This window comes from Gorilla gorilla, chromosome 11 (genome assembly GCF_029281585.2).
Source record: "Gorilla gorilla gorilla isolate KB3781 chromosome 11, NHGRI_mGorGor1-v2.1_pri, whole genome shotgun sequence".
Lineage (NCBI taxonomy): Eukaryota > Metazoa > Chordata > Mammalia > Primates > Hominidae > Gorilla > Gorilla gorilla.
In genome coordinates this window covers 144,423,765-144,438,984 of record NC_073235.2, presented here as the reverse complement: position 1 = coordinate 144,438,984, position 15,220 = coordinate 144,423,765, and the positions used below count along the sequence as shown (strand labels likewise).

The window sequence follows — 15,220 nt, the reverse complement described above, 5'->3', positions numbered from 1 at the left end:
CAGCACTTTGGGAGGCTGAGGTGGGAGGCCGCTGGAGGCCAGGAGTTCAAGACCAGCCTGGGCAACACAGGGACACCTCATCTCTACAAAAAAAAAATTTAAAAATTATCTGGGCATGGCCGGGTACGGTGGCTCATGCCTGTAATCCCAGCACTTTGGGAGGCCGAGGCGGGCAGATCATGAGGTCAGGAGATCAAGACCATCCTGGCTAACACAGTGAAACCCCATCTCTACTAAAAATACAAAAAATTAGCCAGGCATGGTGGTGGACACCTGTAGTCCCAGTTACTCGGGAGGCTGAGGCAGGAGAATGGCGTGAACCCGGGAGGGGGAATTTGCAGTGAGCCAAGATCGCACCACTGCACTCCAGCCTGGGTGACAGAACAAGACTCTGTCTCAAAAAAAAAAAAAAAAATTATTATCTGGGCATGATGGCTCACACATGTACTCCCAGCTACTCAGGAGGCTGAGGTGGGAGGATCACTTGAGCCCAGGAGGTGGAGGCTGTACTGAGCTGTGACTATACCCCTGCTCTCCAGCCTGGGTGACAGAGTGAGATCCTGTCTCAAAAAACAAAATCATGCTGGACCAAGGCCCCCACCCATCCCCCGAGGACCTCCACCAGGAGGACGTGGCCTGTCCACACAGAGCCCCTGGCTAGGCAGGCGGGCTCTGCAGGGCGGCGGGTCAGAGGTATGTCTCCCCCTCAGAGCAGGATCCGAGGTCCTCGACGCCCACAGGGACAGGAGGGGCCCGTGGATACACCTCGGTCAGGCCCCGCTGCTGAGGGCCTCCAGGGCCACCAAGGGCTACGAGGTGCCCGTTCCATGTCCAGGCCTGCCCTATGCAGCCGGTGGGAGCTCAGCTGCCACCAGGACAGTGCATGGGGACAGGAGGCACAGTGACAGTCACAGTAGTGTCAGGCCCGGCCACACTATGGCCCCAGTGGTCCAGGGGCTGTGGGAATGGGATGCACAGGCCCTTCACAATGGGCTCTGAAAGATGATTTTCCAGTAACAGAAGCAAAGAGAAGGTTGCAACCAATTCAGATTTTTACTGGACATTCATGACAGAAAGAGATGTGCGTCCAGCTGCGTCGCCCAGCCCATCCGCTGCCCAGGGCGGCTGACGAGCAGAAACACACTCTGCAGTGGCCCTTGTCCGTGCCGGGGCCCTCGCCTGCAGCACCGCACGTTCTTCGTAGGAGCAGAACCCGAAACTCAGAGCACAGCTTGCCCTGATAACTGTCTTCCCAGCTGGCAGCCCTCTAGAAGATGCGGGAAATGACACATTCCTGTCACTCAGGTCCAGACACAAGCCACAGTCACCCCTCCCGAGGGCGTCCACGGCCTGAGGGACCCGGCTCCATTCAGCAGAGCCACAGTGCCCGGGTCCTCTTGGCAACCCACGATCACGGCCCACGGGGCCTGCCCACGCCCCCCGCTGCCCATGCATGCCCGGGGAACGAGCAGCAAACAGGCAGAAACACCACCCAGTGCCTGCTCCCCAGGCCGCAGCAGGCAAGATGGGGCCAGGGACCACCGCCACGCAAGTGAGACCCACCCCGCTTCCACGTGGGCAAAGCTGCCGCCACCCCGGCCTGTCCAGGATGGCTGCAGAGGCCCCACCTCGCCTTGCAAACGAGGGTGCCTGCCGCGCTCCCCACTCTGCCAGATGCTCCTGCCCGAGGGCCTGCGTCCGGCAGTTCCCCAGTGCAGGCTCCCAGTCCCTTCGACCAGGTGCCTGGTCCCCTGCCCACTGCCGGCTCATCGCTCAGAGCCACCGCAACACCCCCGCCCGAGAGCCACCCGCTGACCCTCACTGGGCCTTGGCAGCAGCGGGAGTGGCCGTCAGGCCTGGATGGGCAGCGTCTTGTAGGGGTTGAGGATGCCCTTGGGGTCCAGCAGGGCCTTGAGCTGCTGCATGAGCTGCAGGGCCCCGGGTGGCTTGCTGTAGCCCAGGACGTCCCTCTTCCTGAAGCCCACTCCGTGCTCCGCGCTGACGCTGCCCTGCTGCCCGGCCGTCCACTCGTACACGTGGGGCTCCAGGGCAGCCAGGAGCGACGGGCTGAAGGCCTCCGCCGTCACATTGAGGTGCAGGTTACCATCTCCTGGAGGGACAAGGGCTCACGGGTCAGGCTGGGCAGGGCAGCCCCCAGGACCCCACTCCTCCCCCAACAGCCCCTCCCAAGATCCCCTCCCCAGCAACCCCGAGACCCCCGGCTGAGCCTCACCCTCATGCCACTCGCCCTAGACATGCCAACCCCTCCTCTGAGGCTGCTGCTACCTTGGCTTCTCCCTGCTTCTCTCCCCAAGTTCTCCCCCCTCTTCCTACTCCCTCAGCCCGGGGCTCCCATCTCCCCAGGCGGAGAGCGACCACATGAGTTACCGCATGGCCTGCCACTGCCTCCCTCCTGACCTGGAAGAGTCCAGACCTTCTCCCAGTCTGTATCCCCAGCACCTGGTCAGATGGAGGGGTCCACAGTGGCGCCCAGGGCAGCTCTATCTGGACGCCTCCACCCCCATGGGCGTCGCCCCTGGAGCTGCCCAGCCAGTGCCCACTGCAGACAAAGTCCTGGCTCCCAGCTGCCTCCTCTCTGGTCCACTTACCCCACACTGAGCCCCCAGGGCAGTGGCTCTCCAAGCACACCCTGGCCCTGGCCCGCCCCACCCACAACCTCCTCTTCTGACCTCAGAGGTCAAGAAGGTGACGGCTCAGAGAAGAGGCTGGGGACAGCCAGGGTCAGAGTCAAGTGAGGACCCCGCCCCGCCTCCGGGCCAGCAGGAGAGAGAGCCAGAAACCAGCTCAAGGGCTGCCCAGACAAGGACAGTGGCTTTTAACGCAGAGCTGCACACCGAGGAGGAGCCCCAGAGGCAAACCAGGACACACCACCCCAAACTGTGCCATGTTGGGGTGAGGGCTGTTTTCCCACAAAGGCAACTGAGAAGCGGCAGATCCAAGAAAAGCTCCCCCGACTCAGGTCCTGCCTCAGAGCAGCACAGGAATGACTGACAAGGGCAAGGCCCCTCCCTCCACCAGAACCGACAAAGGTCAAGGCAGCTTCAGGCCCTGCCGTCCTCTGCCAGCTCCCTGCCTCCTCCGAGATGCCACCTGGAGACTCATAGTCCATGTCCTGTCATGTGACATCCCTAAAACTTGACTGTTTGTTGAAGACGCCACGTGGGCCTGAATTCACAGCCAGCTCTTTGAGAATCGTTCATTCGCTGGCCACTCCCAAGTAGACGTGAAACATGCAGGTCATGAGCCTCTGTTATTTCTCCTGTTAATCTGTCTGTAGCTGTAGGGTCCATCCCAGCTGGGAACTAGAAAGGGTAGACAGAAAACTATTTCTCCACCCCTACGAGAATAAACCCCAGTCAGGGAGTACAGCAGGGACCCCTCCCACAGTCCCCATCCCCCCACAGTCCCCGCCCCTCCCACAGTCCCCACGGATGTGTGCTCAGGCCAGAGAGGGCTGAACACAACCCCTGCCCGGGGACTTGCCCAGGAAGGACTGGTTGTGAAAGAAGAAAAACCACATCCACAGAATATGTTCATTTGGTTTTGTTTTTTTGAGACAGGGTCTCCCTCTGTCACCCAGGCCGGAGGGTAGTAGAGTGATCGTAGCTCACGCTTCAACCTCCTGTGCTCAATCAGTCCTCCTACCTCTGCCTCCTGAGTAGCTGGGACTGCAGGCATGTACCACCATGCCTGGCTGATTATTTTTTTTGTAGAAACGGCGGGTGGTCGGGGTGGGGGGCCGGTCTCACCATGTTGCCCAGGCGGGTCTTGAACTGCTGACCTCAAGCAGTCCTCCCACCTCAGCTTCCCAAAGCGCTGAGATTACAGGCGTGAGCCACGTGCCTGGCATCCCCAAAGTTTGTGAATACAGTCACGCTTCATAACAACGTCTCACCCAACCCCGGACCACAGAGATGATGCTGGTCCCGTAACATTAAAATGGAGCTGAAAAACTGCCATCACCTTAATGATGATGTCACCATGTTGTAGCACAATTACTTGTTGACATCAGTTTAGTGTGGCCTCGGTGTGCAGCATTTATAAAGTCTAGAGTAGAGTACGGTCATCTCCTAGGCCTTCGCAACCCCTCACGCTCACCCACTGCCTCGTCAGAGCAACCTCCAGTCCCGCGAGACCCACTCGTGATGGGCACCCCAGGCAGGTGTGGCATTTTTACCTTTTATACCGTATTTTTATGGTCCCTTTTCTGGGATTAGCTTTTGTGTTCAGGCACATACTCAGCATTATGTCACAACTGCTTCCGGCATTAACTGGATGACAGCTGTGGTTTGTCACCTAGGGGCAATGGCTACACCACACAGCCTTGGTGTGGAAGAGGCTGTCCCATCTGGGTGTGAGTGCCCTCCGTGATGCTCGCACAAAATGAAACCACCTAATGACACGTTTCTCAGGACGCATCCCCACCATTCAGCAACACCCAACTGTATTCCCGAGCAACGGCCAGCCTGCACCCGGAACTCACGCTGCCTCGGGTCCCAAAGGCTGAGAATGTGCAGATTAAAGAGGTTCCAGGCGGGGCCCCAGGCCCTCACCCTCCCCACCCACTGCAGAAGCAAACCACCTCCCCTGCAGGCCTCAAATAATTCCTACAGATAAAAATCTAACGAATATGAGCTCATGCCAAAAATCACACACACAAGAAGACAAACCACCATGGGTAAGGTCAGAATCAGACCCACAAACACCTCAGACGCTGTCATTTCCAGACACAGAACACAAATGTGTCATGTGTAAAGAAATAAGAGACAAAAATGTAAAACCAAAAAATCTGACCAAGCAATTTTTAAATATCCACGCCAATCTTCCGGAGATGAAATGCATCATGGCTGGCCTGTGGACCTTAGCAGACAGATCTGATGGTCGATCACACACGGCAGAGAACGCCAAGCTGGAGACACTGCAAATAGCATCCAAACGTGAGAGGCGGGACCCTGGCAGCAGCCGACAAGAAACAAGGGGGCTTGGACTGAGTTCCAGGAAGAGAACAGAGGGAGGGGAGAAACGGTGTTTGAAGAGGCTCTGGTGGCTGAGGAATTTCTAAAGCCAGCAAGACCCCAAAGCCCAAGAAGTGCCAGGCAGGTAAACAAACACTCATCCGGCCGACACCCGGCCGAACCAGAGTGAAACCGCAGAACCCCAAAGACAATGGAAGGAGCTGAAAGCAGCAAAAAGGAAAAAGCAGGCTGGGCGCGGTGGCTCACACCTGCAATCCCAGAACTTTGGGAGACTGAGGCGGGTGGATCACGAGGTCAGGAGTTTGAGACCAGCCTGGCCAATATGGTGAAACCCCATCTCTACTAAAAATACAAAAATTAGCCGGGCGTGGTGGCACACGCCTGTAATCCCAGCTGCTCGGGAGGCTGAGGCAGGAGAATCGCCTGAACCCGGGAGGCGGAGGTTGCAGTGAGCCGAGATCGCACCACTGCCCTCCAGCCTGGGTGACAGAGCGGGACTCCATCTCAAAAAAAAAAAAAAAAGGAAAAGAAAAAGAAAGAAATTATTTATTTCCCTCCGTTCTCTCCATTCCCCCGAAGGGAACTGCCCTGCACTCAGGCTGTCTCCGCACCAGCAGATATCAGAAGAGAGAACAGAGACTCCCTCCTGCCTCTGGGAAGCAACTGTCAACCCAGAACCACTGAAATCCACTGAGGAAAAGACATTTTTATCAACTAAATCAGTACATTTCCAAAGAAAATCTGAGCTGTTCCGTCACCTATTTTTCCATGCCAGGGAAAATTCTGGAGGCTGAGATTCAAGCAGAAGCTGTGTGCAAACTGGCTACGCAGAATCAGGACGGTGACATGGTGACAGGGTTATGCGTGACTGAACAAGGCAGAACCAGAATGCACCACCGAACAGCATGCAGGTGCCCGTCAGTGTCCCTGGGGGACTGGATACAGGACCCCTCAGATATCAAAATCCTCAGATGCTCGAGTCTCTGACAGGAAATGGCATAGGATTTGCATATAAACTACACACACCCTCCTGTATACTTTTTTTTCTTGAGACGGAGTTTCACTCTTTTGCCCAGGCTGGAGTGAAGTGGCACAACCTCATCTCACTGCAACCTCCGCCTCCCAGGTTCAAGCAATTCTCCTGCCTCAGCCTCCCAAGCAGCTGGGATTACGGGCACACGCCACCATGCCTGGCTAATTTTTGTAATTTTAGTAGAGATGGGGTTTCACCATGTTGGCCAGGCTGGTATTGAACTCCTGACCTCCGGTGATCCACCTGCTTTGGCCTCCCGTACTGCTGGGATTACAGACTGTGCCCAGCCCCTCCTGTATACTTTAAATCACTTCTAGATTACTTACGATTCCTGGTACGACGGAAATGCTGTGTCTGTCACTGTTATACTACATCGTCTTTTATTTTTTATTGTTGTATTGTTATTTTTATGGTTGAATCTGCAGATGTGGAGCCCGCAAATACAGGGGCCACCATAAACTGGGGGATAAACGACAGCCAAAGTGACGGGGCCCTGAAGTCCTCGCACTGTGAAGCCATCAGGGCTCCCAGAGAGGCAGAACCAGCAGGATGTGTGTGTATAGACAGAGGGAGCAAAAGAGTGAAATTATACATATTTAGAGAAACAAACAGAAAGAGAAAGATGGAGAGACACACTGAGACACAGAGAGATGACAGACACTGATTTTAATGAACTGACTCATGTGACTGAGGGAGCTAAGTCTAAAATCTGAAGTCCAGGTCAGCAGGCTGGAGATCCCAGCAGGAGCTGGTGCTGCAGCTCGAGTCTCCATCTGGGTCAGAATCCTCTCTTCCTTGAGAGACCTTAGATTTTTGCTCTTGTGGCCTTCGACTGACTGGGTAAGGCCCACCCACGCTGTGGCGAAGGCCTTCGACTGATTAAGCAAGGCTCACCCACGCTGTGGTGAAGGCCTTCGACTGATTGGGTAAGGCCCACCCACGCTGTGGCAAAGGCCTTCGACTGATTGGGTAAGGCCCACCCACGCTGTGGCAAAGGCCTTCGACTGATTAAGGCCCACCCACACTGTAGCAAAGGCCTTCGACTGATTGGCTAAGGCCCACCCACGCTGTTGCAAAGGCCTTCGACTGATTAAGGCCCACCCACGCTGTGGCAAAGGCCTTCGACTGATTGGGTAAGGCCCACCCACGCTATGGTGAAGGCCTTCGACGGATTGGGTAAGGCCCACCCACGCTGTGGTGAAGGTCTTCAACTGATTGGGTAAGGCCCACCCACACTGTGGCGAAGGCCTTCGACTGATTCTGTAAGGCCCACCCACACTGTGGTGAAGGCCTTCGACTGATTGGATAAGGCCCACCCACACTGTGGCGAAGACCTTCGACTGATTGGGTAAGGCCCACCCACACTGTGGCGAAGGCCTTCGACTGATTGGGTAAGGCCCACCCACGCTGTGGCAAAGGCCTTCGACTGATTGGGTAAGGCCCACCCACGCTGAGGCAAAAGCCTTCGGCTGATTGGGTAAGGCCCACCCACACTGTGGTGGGAGATCTCCTGTACTCAACGTCTACTGATTTAAATGTTAATCACACATAAAAAATATCTTCACAGAAACATCCAGACTGGAGTTTCACCAAATGAGGGTACCAGGGCCCAGACAAGTGGACACAGAGAATGCACCATCACACATTGTTTGGGAGGAAGATAGTGACTCTGATTAACCTCAAACCCAGAGGGCTAGAAATGTCCACTGTGGTGCCAGGGCGACCACCAACAGTTAGTAAACGGCAAAAAGCCAAATGACAAAGAACATAACCAGAAGAAGAGCAAAAAACAGAGGAAAAAACAGACAAGAAGTGAGAGACAAAGAGCAGGGTGAAGTAAACAAATCCAAACAGTGGGCCACAGCACGTGCTCAGCAGCCAAACGCTCTCATTCAAGATGGCAAACAAGTACGCAAGAAACCTGTCCGGGGGCGTCCACAAGAAACACATCTAAATCACTAAGGATGGAAAAGCTGAAACTAACAGGAGGAAAAACAACACGTCAGGCAAACACTAAATAAAAGAAAGTTAGCATCACTGTGTAATAAACAAAGCAGACACCAAGGCAGCGGGCAATGCTGGAGATAAAGAGCGAGTCCATCGCGTTAGGAGATTCAGTTTCCCAAAACAAAGAGACGAACCTCATGTCCTATGCCCCCAAGAACACGTCTCCAGAACTGGCAAAGCTACAGGAGGAACAGATTAGTCTGTTGTCAGCGGATTTCTAACACCTCCCTCAGGGAGTGGCAGGGCAGCAGGATGTAGAATGAACACACGACGTATACTTCTATCTGATGGATCTGTACAAACACTGATTCCAGCAACTGCAGAGAGCACATTCTTTTCAAGCACTCCACAGTTACGAAAGCTGATCATAAGCTGGCCACTGATCAAGCTTCAAAAATCTGATCTGATAAGGACGAAGTTTCCTGGGTATAATGCAATAAAAAAGAAATCAATAATTTTTAAAATAACTAGAAAACCACCACGTTTGGAAATTAAGAAACACACTTCTGCATAACTCATGGGTCAAAGAAGGAATGATAATGCAAGCAGCAAATAATGCCAGGCACAGTACCTCATGCCTGTAATCTCTGGCTTTGAGAGGCCAAGGAGGGAGCATTTGCTTGAGGCCCCGGAGTTCAAGACCGGTCTGGCCACACAACTGGCTCTACATGAGTCTGGCTCTACATAGCTACACACACACACACACACACACACACACACACACACACACACACACACACACATTGTGGGGCGGGGGGCGGTATAGATCAGATGTCACTGTGTTGCCCAGGCTGGTCTAGAACTACTGGACTCCAGTGATCCTTCCAGCCTTGGCTTCCTGAAGTACTGAGATTATAGGCGTGAACCACTGCACCAGGCCTACAAAAAAACTTTTTTTTAGTTAGCCAGGCCTGCTGGTGTGTGTGAGGTGGCGGGCCTGCTTGATCCCAGAAGGTCGAGGCTGTGGTGAGCCACTGCACTCCAGCCTGGGTGACAGCGAGACCCTGTCCCCACCAAAAAAAAGGGTGTGGGGGGCATCCCACAAATGCTAGAAAAAAGACAACAAAAGAATATTTGAACAACTTTATGCCAATATGGGAAAAAATTAGCAATACCAATCTAGAAGAAAGGAAAGCTTGAAAGTCCTAAAGCTATTGAAACTGAAATATAATTTTAAAATACTCCCTCAAAAAAACCTCCAGGCCCAAACAGCTCCACCGGCAAGTTCTGCATAATATTCATGTTATGATTCTGATACCAAAATCCAGCATGGACAGAAGAAAGGAACAGCGTGGAACAGAATCATCCACCAAGACCCCTGTCAAAATCCCACACCAAACATAAACAAACTCATCCAGCAAGATACAGAAAGGATCATGGCCACCTTGGGCCTACCCCAGAAACACAGACTCATCTTGACTCCAGAGGGATCAATCAGTGTAACTTACCACACTGATTACAGGCAGACAAGCACCTGGTCACCATGACAGATGCAGGAAACGCATTTTAAAAATTCTACATTCATTCTTGCTTTTTTTTTTTTTTTTTGAGATGGAGTTTCACTCTTACGACCCAGGCTGGAGTGCAATGGTGCAACCTCTGCTCACTGCAACCTCCGCCTCCTGGGTTCAAGTGATTCTCCTGCTTCAGCCTCCTGAGTAGCTGGGATTACAGGTGCCTGCCACCATGCCCAGTTAATTTTTTGTATTTTTAGTAGAGGCGAGGTTTCATCATGTTGGCCGGGCTGGTGTCAAACTCCTGACCTCAGGTGATCCACCCGCCTCAGCCTCCCAAAGTGCTGGGATTACAGGCATGAGCCACTGCGCCCGGCCCATTCTTGCTTTTACAAAGTAACAGAGGGCTCATTCCATTTCTCACCAAGATAGTCTGCTTTATCTGTGGCCAAGAGAGACTGAAGTTACCTGGAGAGGAGGAAGCCTCCTCCTGGCTTGAGGTCATATTCTGAAATATTGGGGCTCCCATGCCCCTCTTCTCTGGATGATGACACACTCATCATGCCCTTACCCCCTTCCCATATTCTGAAATATTGGGGCTCCCATACCCCTCTTCTCTGGATGATGACACACCCATCATGCCCTTACCCCCTTCCCATATTCTGAAATATTGGGGCTCCCGTACCCCTCTTCTCTGGATGATGACACACCCATCATGCCCTTACCCCCTTCCCATTCAGGAGTCCTGCCTTCCTATCACAGAAGATTACCATCCATCCTATGTCAAATCCTCCAGATGTACCCCTCCACAGGCTGGGCAACTTTGGGCAAGTCACTTAAATTCTCTGAACCTGTTTACATGTGTGTAAAAGGGAAGCAACACCACCCGTCCTAAAAGCTGTTGTGCAGAGAAGTTTCTCCACATCAAGTGCTTAGAATAATGCCTGGGACAGCACGGGACCTTCGTAAGTAATACGTGTTATTGTCGTCACGCACAAAACCCTAGACCCTCCTGTAACCACAGAGGTGGCACCTGAATCCCATTTACTGGCAGGTGGATGGAGGCTTCAGGTCAGTGACTCCAGTGCCACCAGGCCAGGGAAGAAGCCAGAGTGAGTACCTGTCAGGCCCCAGAGCCACGCTCCACACCCCCAGCCCTGCCCCCACCCCTGCCCTATAAGCTGGCCTTTTAGACACCTCACTCCAAGGCTCCAAAGAACTAACAGGAAAACAGCTGGGCACGGTGGCTCACTCCTGTAATCCCAGCACTTTGAGAGGCCGAAATGGGCAGATCACCAGAGGTCAGGAGTTCAAGACCAGCCTGGCCAACATGGCAAAACCCTGTCTCTACTAAAAATACAAAAATTAGCCAGGCCTGGTGGTGGACGCCTGTAATCCCAGATACTCGGGAGGCTGGGGCAGGAGAATTGCTTGAACCCAGAAGATGGAGGTTGCAGTGAGCCGAGATTGCGCCACTGCACTCCAGCCTGGGTGACAAGAGTGAAACTGCATCTCAAAAAAAAGTACTGATAGGATTGAAACATTTTCTTCCTATGAATTAATAGCTTGCACGTTAAAGCATGATTTTTCTGCAAAAAAAAGATGATCTGAACGTGGTTTTGAAATCCTCCCATCTGAAGGGGTAGGAGCAGCTGGGGGCTGTGTGCCAAGCACTGAAAAGGCCTCAGGGCCGGGCCCTGTGAGAGGAGCCCCTGAGACCCGCATCCCGGACTCCGGGGTTAAGGCTGATGCCCTCCAACCCTGCATCCCACTGAAGATCCCAGAACGTTCTGACAAGCTGAGCCATGCGCTCTGCCATTACAAGTGCACGATGGCAGTCTTTTCCAAAATACTCAAAACGAGTCACGACAACGACTAGGATTTTCCCTTCCCTGTCAGACACCGTGGTCCTGCCAGTGTCTACGGGAGATATGCTAAGCCAGAGACCATGGTCAAACTGCCCTGCCTCGAAGCCTGGCGGGGTGACGGTGACCGTGGCGCCCACCACCCAGCACACCCAGGACCGTGGCCCCGGGGTGCCGCTCACCAAGGTGGCCATAGCCCACCACGTGCTTGGCGTGCGGGCCGAGGCGGGCACGCAGGTCAGTCACGATGTCGTAGAGCCGCTCCACGGGGAGGGAGAGGTCGTACTTGTACACGTAGCCATCCCGGCTCAGCGCCTCTGTGATCCTTTCCCTCAGGGCCCACAGCATCTAGAGGATGAGACGAGATGAGACAAGAGCTGGCTATGGGAACGACACCTGGGGACAAGGGGCACACCACACAGGGTTAGGGCAGCAGCACGTTCTGTATCTTCACCAGGTGTGGCTCCAACCCCAGACAGCGAATGCCCCAGACCAGGTGTGGCTCTGACCCAGGACAGCGAATGCCCCAGACCAGGTGTGGCTCCAACCCTGGAATCGATCCCAGACAGTGAATGTCCCAGGCTCCACGACAGCACCAAGCACCCTGGGACTCCGGCAATCAGGCGGCTGGGACACCTTACAGAAGGGGGACAGCCATGACAGAAGGGGGAGGCGCCCACCTGCAGCTTCAGGTCATGACACGGCACGGAGTGGCAAGGGCCAGGGAAGGCCCTGAGGATGAGGATGGGCCTGGACTCTCCCTGAACCAGGGCGGGGCAGGGTAGGGAAGGGGTCGCAAAGAGTCACACAGGCAGTGGGGACGACAGCAGGGCCCAGGCAGCTCAAGGGGCATGTCGGGTGGGAGGCAGGGACACGGCGGGTGGGCCACGGGGGAGGGAAGGACATGGTGGGCAGGCCGTGGGAGAGGAGGGACATGGTGGGCGGGCCGTGGGGGAGGAGGGACATGGCGGGCGGGCCACGGGGGAGGGAAGGACATGGTGGGTGGGCCGTGGGGGAGGAGGGACACGGCGGGCGGGCCACAGGGGAGGAAGGATTCTGAGGAGGAGCAGATGGTGCTGGTGGCTGAAGCGGAACCGGGCCAAATCCTGGGGCTCAGACAGATCGGCCTGTGGTTCGCGTAGCTTTTGCTTGCTTCGAACTTCCACTGTGGAGATCTGCACCACGAGGAACAGGACAGAGCCATCCTCTCTGGGCTGCAGGACCACCTCTCCCCTGCAGGGTCCCACCCAGGGCTCAAGCCCAGCACCTGCCCCTCCAGAGACCCCATCATTTCAGGAAATTCTAAGAGAAACACTTGGCCGGGCACAGTGGCTCACGCCTGTATTCCCAGAGCTTTGGGAGGCTGAGGCAGGAGGATCACTTGAGCCCAGGGGTTTCAGACCAGCCTGAGCCACACACGGAGACCCCATCTCTTAAGAACAATAAAAATCAGCTGGGTTTGGTGGTGGGCACCTGTAGACTCAGCTACTCAGGAGGCTGAGGCGGGAGGATCGCATGAGCCCAGGAGGTCGAGGCTGCAGTGAGCTGCAACTGTGTCACTGCACTCCAGCCTGGGTGAGAGTGAGACCCTGTCTCAAAAAAAAAAGACAAAAAAAGACTCTCTTTTACTGAGGCAACCGCAATGCCACACTGACACTTAAAAAAATACCAACTCCTCGCCACCACTGGGAATCCAGCCAGCGTCCAAAATTCCCACATTTCCCCACCATCAATTTTTTATTTTTTTGAAGTCTCCCCATGTTGCCCAGGCTCGTCTCAAACTCCTGGGCTCAAGTGATCCTCCTGCTTCGGCCTCCCAAAGCTCTGGGATTACAGCATGAGCCACCGTGCCCAGCCCCTTTTACAAACTTCTAGAGCTAGTTCGGTCAGATCAGACCCTTGGGTCACGCCCTGCCCTGAGCAAGAGCACCTCCTACGGACCCTTCGTCACAGCCGCACGGGCATGGCTGCGAGGCCGGCTTTCGCCTCCATGGTCTGGCGGGCATCAGCCGCCTGCGGGGCCTTCTTACCTCCTCATCAGACCGGCCGCCCCATGTGTCCCCGTGGCCACAAGACGGGCTCTATCCTTGTCTGCTCACACCTCAGTCACTCAGCTCCACACCCACCATCTCTGAAAGGTTCTAGAACATGGCAGGCACGCGCCCCTCAGGGTCCTGGTGCTCCTGCACCAGACTTTCTGCTCCCCACACCCCGTCTTTGCTGAAATGACCCCTCAGGGTCATCTTTCCGGCCCTCCCGGCACTCCCGGGCACACCCCATGACGCTGCCTGGCCCTGCCCTCCTCCCCGGTGCTTCCTGGCTCTGAGGGGCCATGGGCTGAGCTTGTTCCTTCTGCTGCGTGAGTTTATGGGGCAAGGCTTCCCTGCCCTGGTCGCTGCTGTCGCCCGGCAGGCACAGGGCACAGGAGGCATCTCCCTAGCAGGTTTGCGAACTGAATGACACGTGACGGGTGGATAGGCAGTGCCAATGAGACCCGCCGTGGTCACTACTCAGAGGAGCCCGGGGCATCTGGCGCGACCAGTGTGGCTTCCACTCGGGTGGGCTGAGGCTACAGCGGGGCCTGGGCAGGGCTGAGCGTCCCCCGTTGAACACAGGGCCCCCGCAGCAGCGGCTGGACCTGCGCAAGCCCCATCGTCTCAACATGTCCAAAAACCCAGGGCTCCCAGAAGTGAAAGACCACAGAGTGGAAAGCAGAATGGCTCAGGACCTGCCCAGAGCCTCGCCAACACCAGACAACAGCAGAGAAAAGCCTCAGGACCTGCCCAGAGCCTCGCCAATGCTGGACAACAGCAGAGAAAAGCCTCAGGACCTGCCCAGACCTGCCCAGACCTGCCCAGAGCCTCGCCAACACCGGACAACAGCACAGAAAAGCCTCAGAGCAACTGCACACAACCGCATATCCGGGTCAACTCATTGAGCCGCACACCTAAGAAAGGGTGGTTTTGCTATCTGCAAAAAACAAAGGCCAGATTACCTACCCGTCGAGCATGAGCCAGAACGAGGTGACAGACACACAAGGCCTCTCCTGAATCCATCCCAAGAAGTGTCTGGAGGTGACTTTGTGAACACAGAACCAGCCCCGCCCGGCCCTGTCCTGGTCATGAACCCGGCTCTGGGCATTAATGTTCAAGGCACAAGTCTAGGACTGGACCAGGCCGTTGAGGGGCTGGGGACTGATGTGCAGAGGCTGGGGGCGTCGGGGACAGTCCGCCCTGGGGGTGGCGTGGGGGATGATGTGCAGAGGCTGGGGGCGTGGAGGACGGCCCGCCCTGGGGGTGGCATGGGGCTGGTAGAGAGGTTGGGGGTGTTGGGGGCAGCCTTCCTTTGTGGGGGGCATGGGGGCTGATGTGTGGAGGCTGGGGTGTCAGGGTCGCCCTCCTGGGGGTGGTGTGGGGGCTGCATGACTGACTGCCACTCCAGCAAAGCAGCCAGTGCAGGATGAGGGTCCCCACCCGCACCACCAAGGGCGGTTGGGCTCACGTTCCCGCCCCTTCTCAAGCAGAAGCTGAGAGAAGCCCCCGGCGGCTGTCCTGCTCTTTCTGCTAGGAAAACAGACGGACTGGTCAGGCAGCTGCTTCAGCCCGGACCCCTGGACTGGAAGCCACAGGAGCAGATGCAGCCACAGCAATCACCCACATGAACGCGAGGGAGGATGACCTCTGTTCGTGTGGTCCCTGGGGCCTGGGGATTGCTTGTTACTGCGGCAGAATGTAAGGGAGCTGACTGTCACAGTCCACTTAGAAAAATGCAGGAATGGCAGGCAGAGACCTAGGAAGGACGCACACTTCATCATGCCTCAGTCAACAGAGACGGCATCACACAGCTGCCATTCGCCCAGAGGAC

The 15,220-nt window shown here is 55.6% G+C and overlaps 1 protein-coding gene across 17 annotated transcripts in view; it reads right to left on the bottom strand.

Moving 5' to 3' along the window:
• Positions 1–1,034: 1,034 nt before the first annotated feature.
• Positions 1,035–15,220, bottom strand: part of D2HGDH (D-2-hydroxyglutarate dehydrogenase) — a 33,128-nt gene continuing 18,942 nt past the window's right edge. For 5 of the 17 annotated variants that reach the window (XM_055380019.2, XM_055380026.2, XM_055380027.2 and 2 more), the window contains 2 exons: positions 11,539–11,704; positions 1,035–2,110 (listed from right to left, as the gene is read on the bottom strand). In XM_055380019.2, the coding sequence (XP_055235994.1) occupies positions 1,851–2,110; positions 11,539–11,704 (426 nt within the window). In that variant the 3' untranslated portion in view covers positions 1,035–1,850. Of the gene's footprint in view, positions 3,324–11,538; positions 11,705–12,399; positions 12,532–12,829; positions 12,950–15,220 lie in introns of those variants that run through there. The other 12 variants (XM_019022512.3, XM_019022514.3, XM_019022510.3 and 9 more) reach the window with 7 other exon arrangements.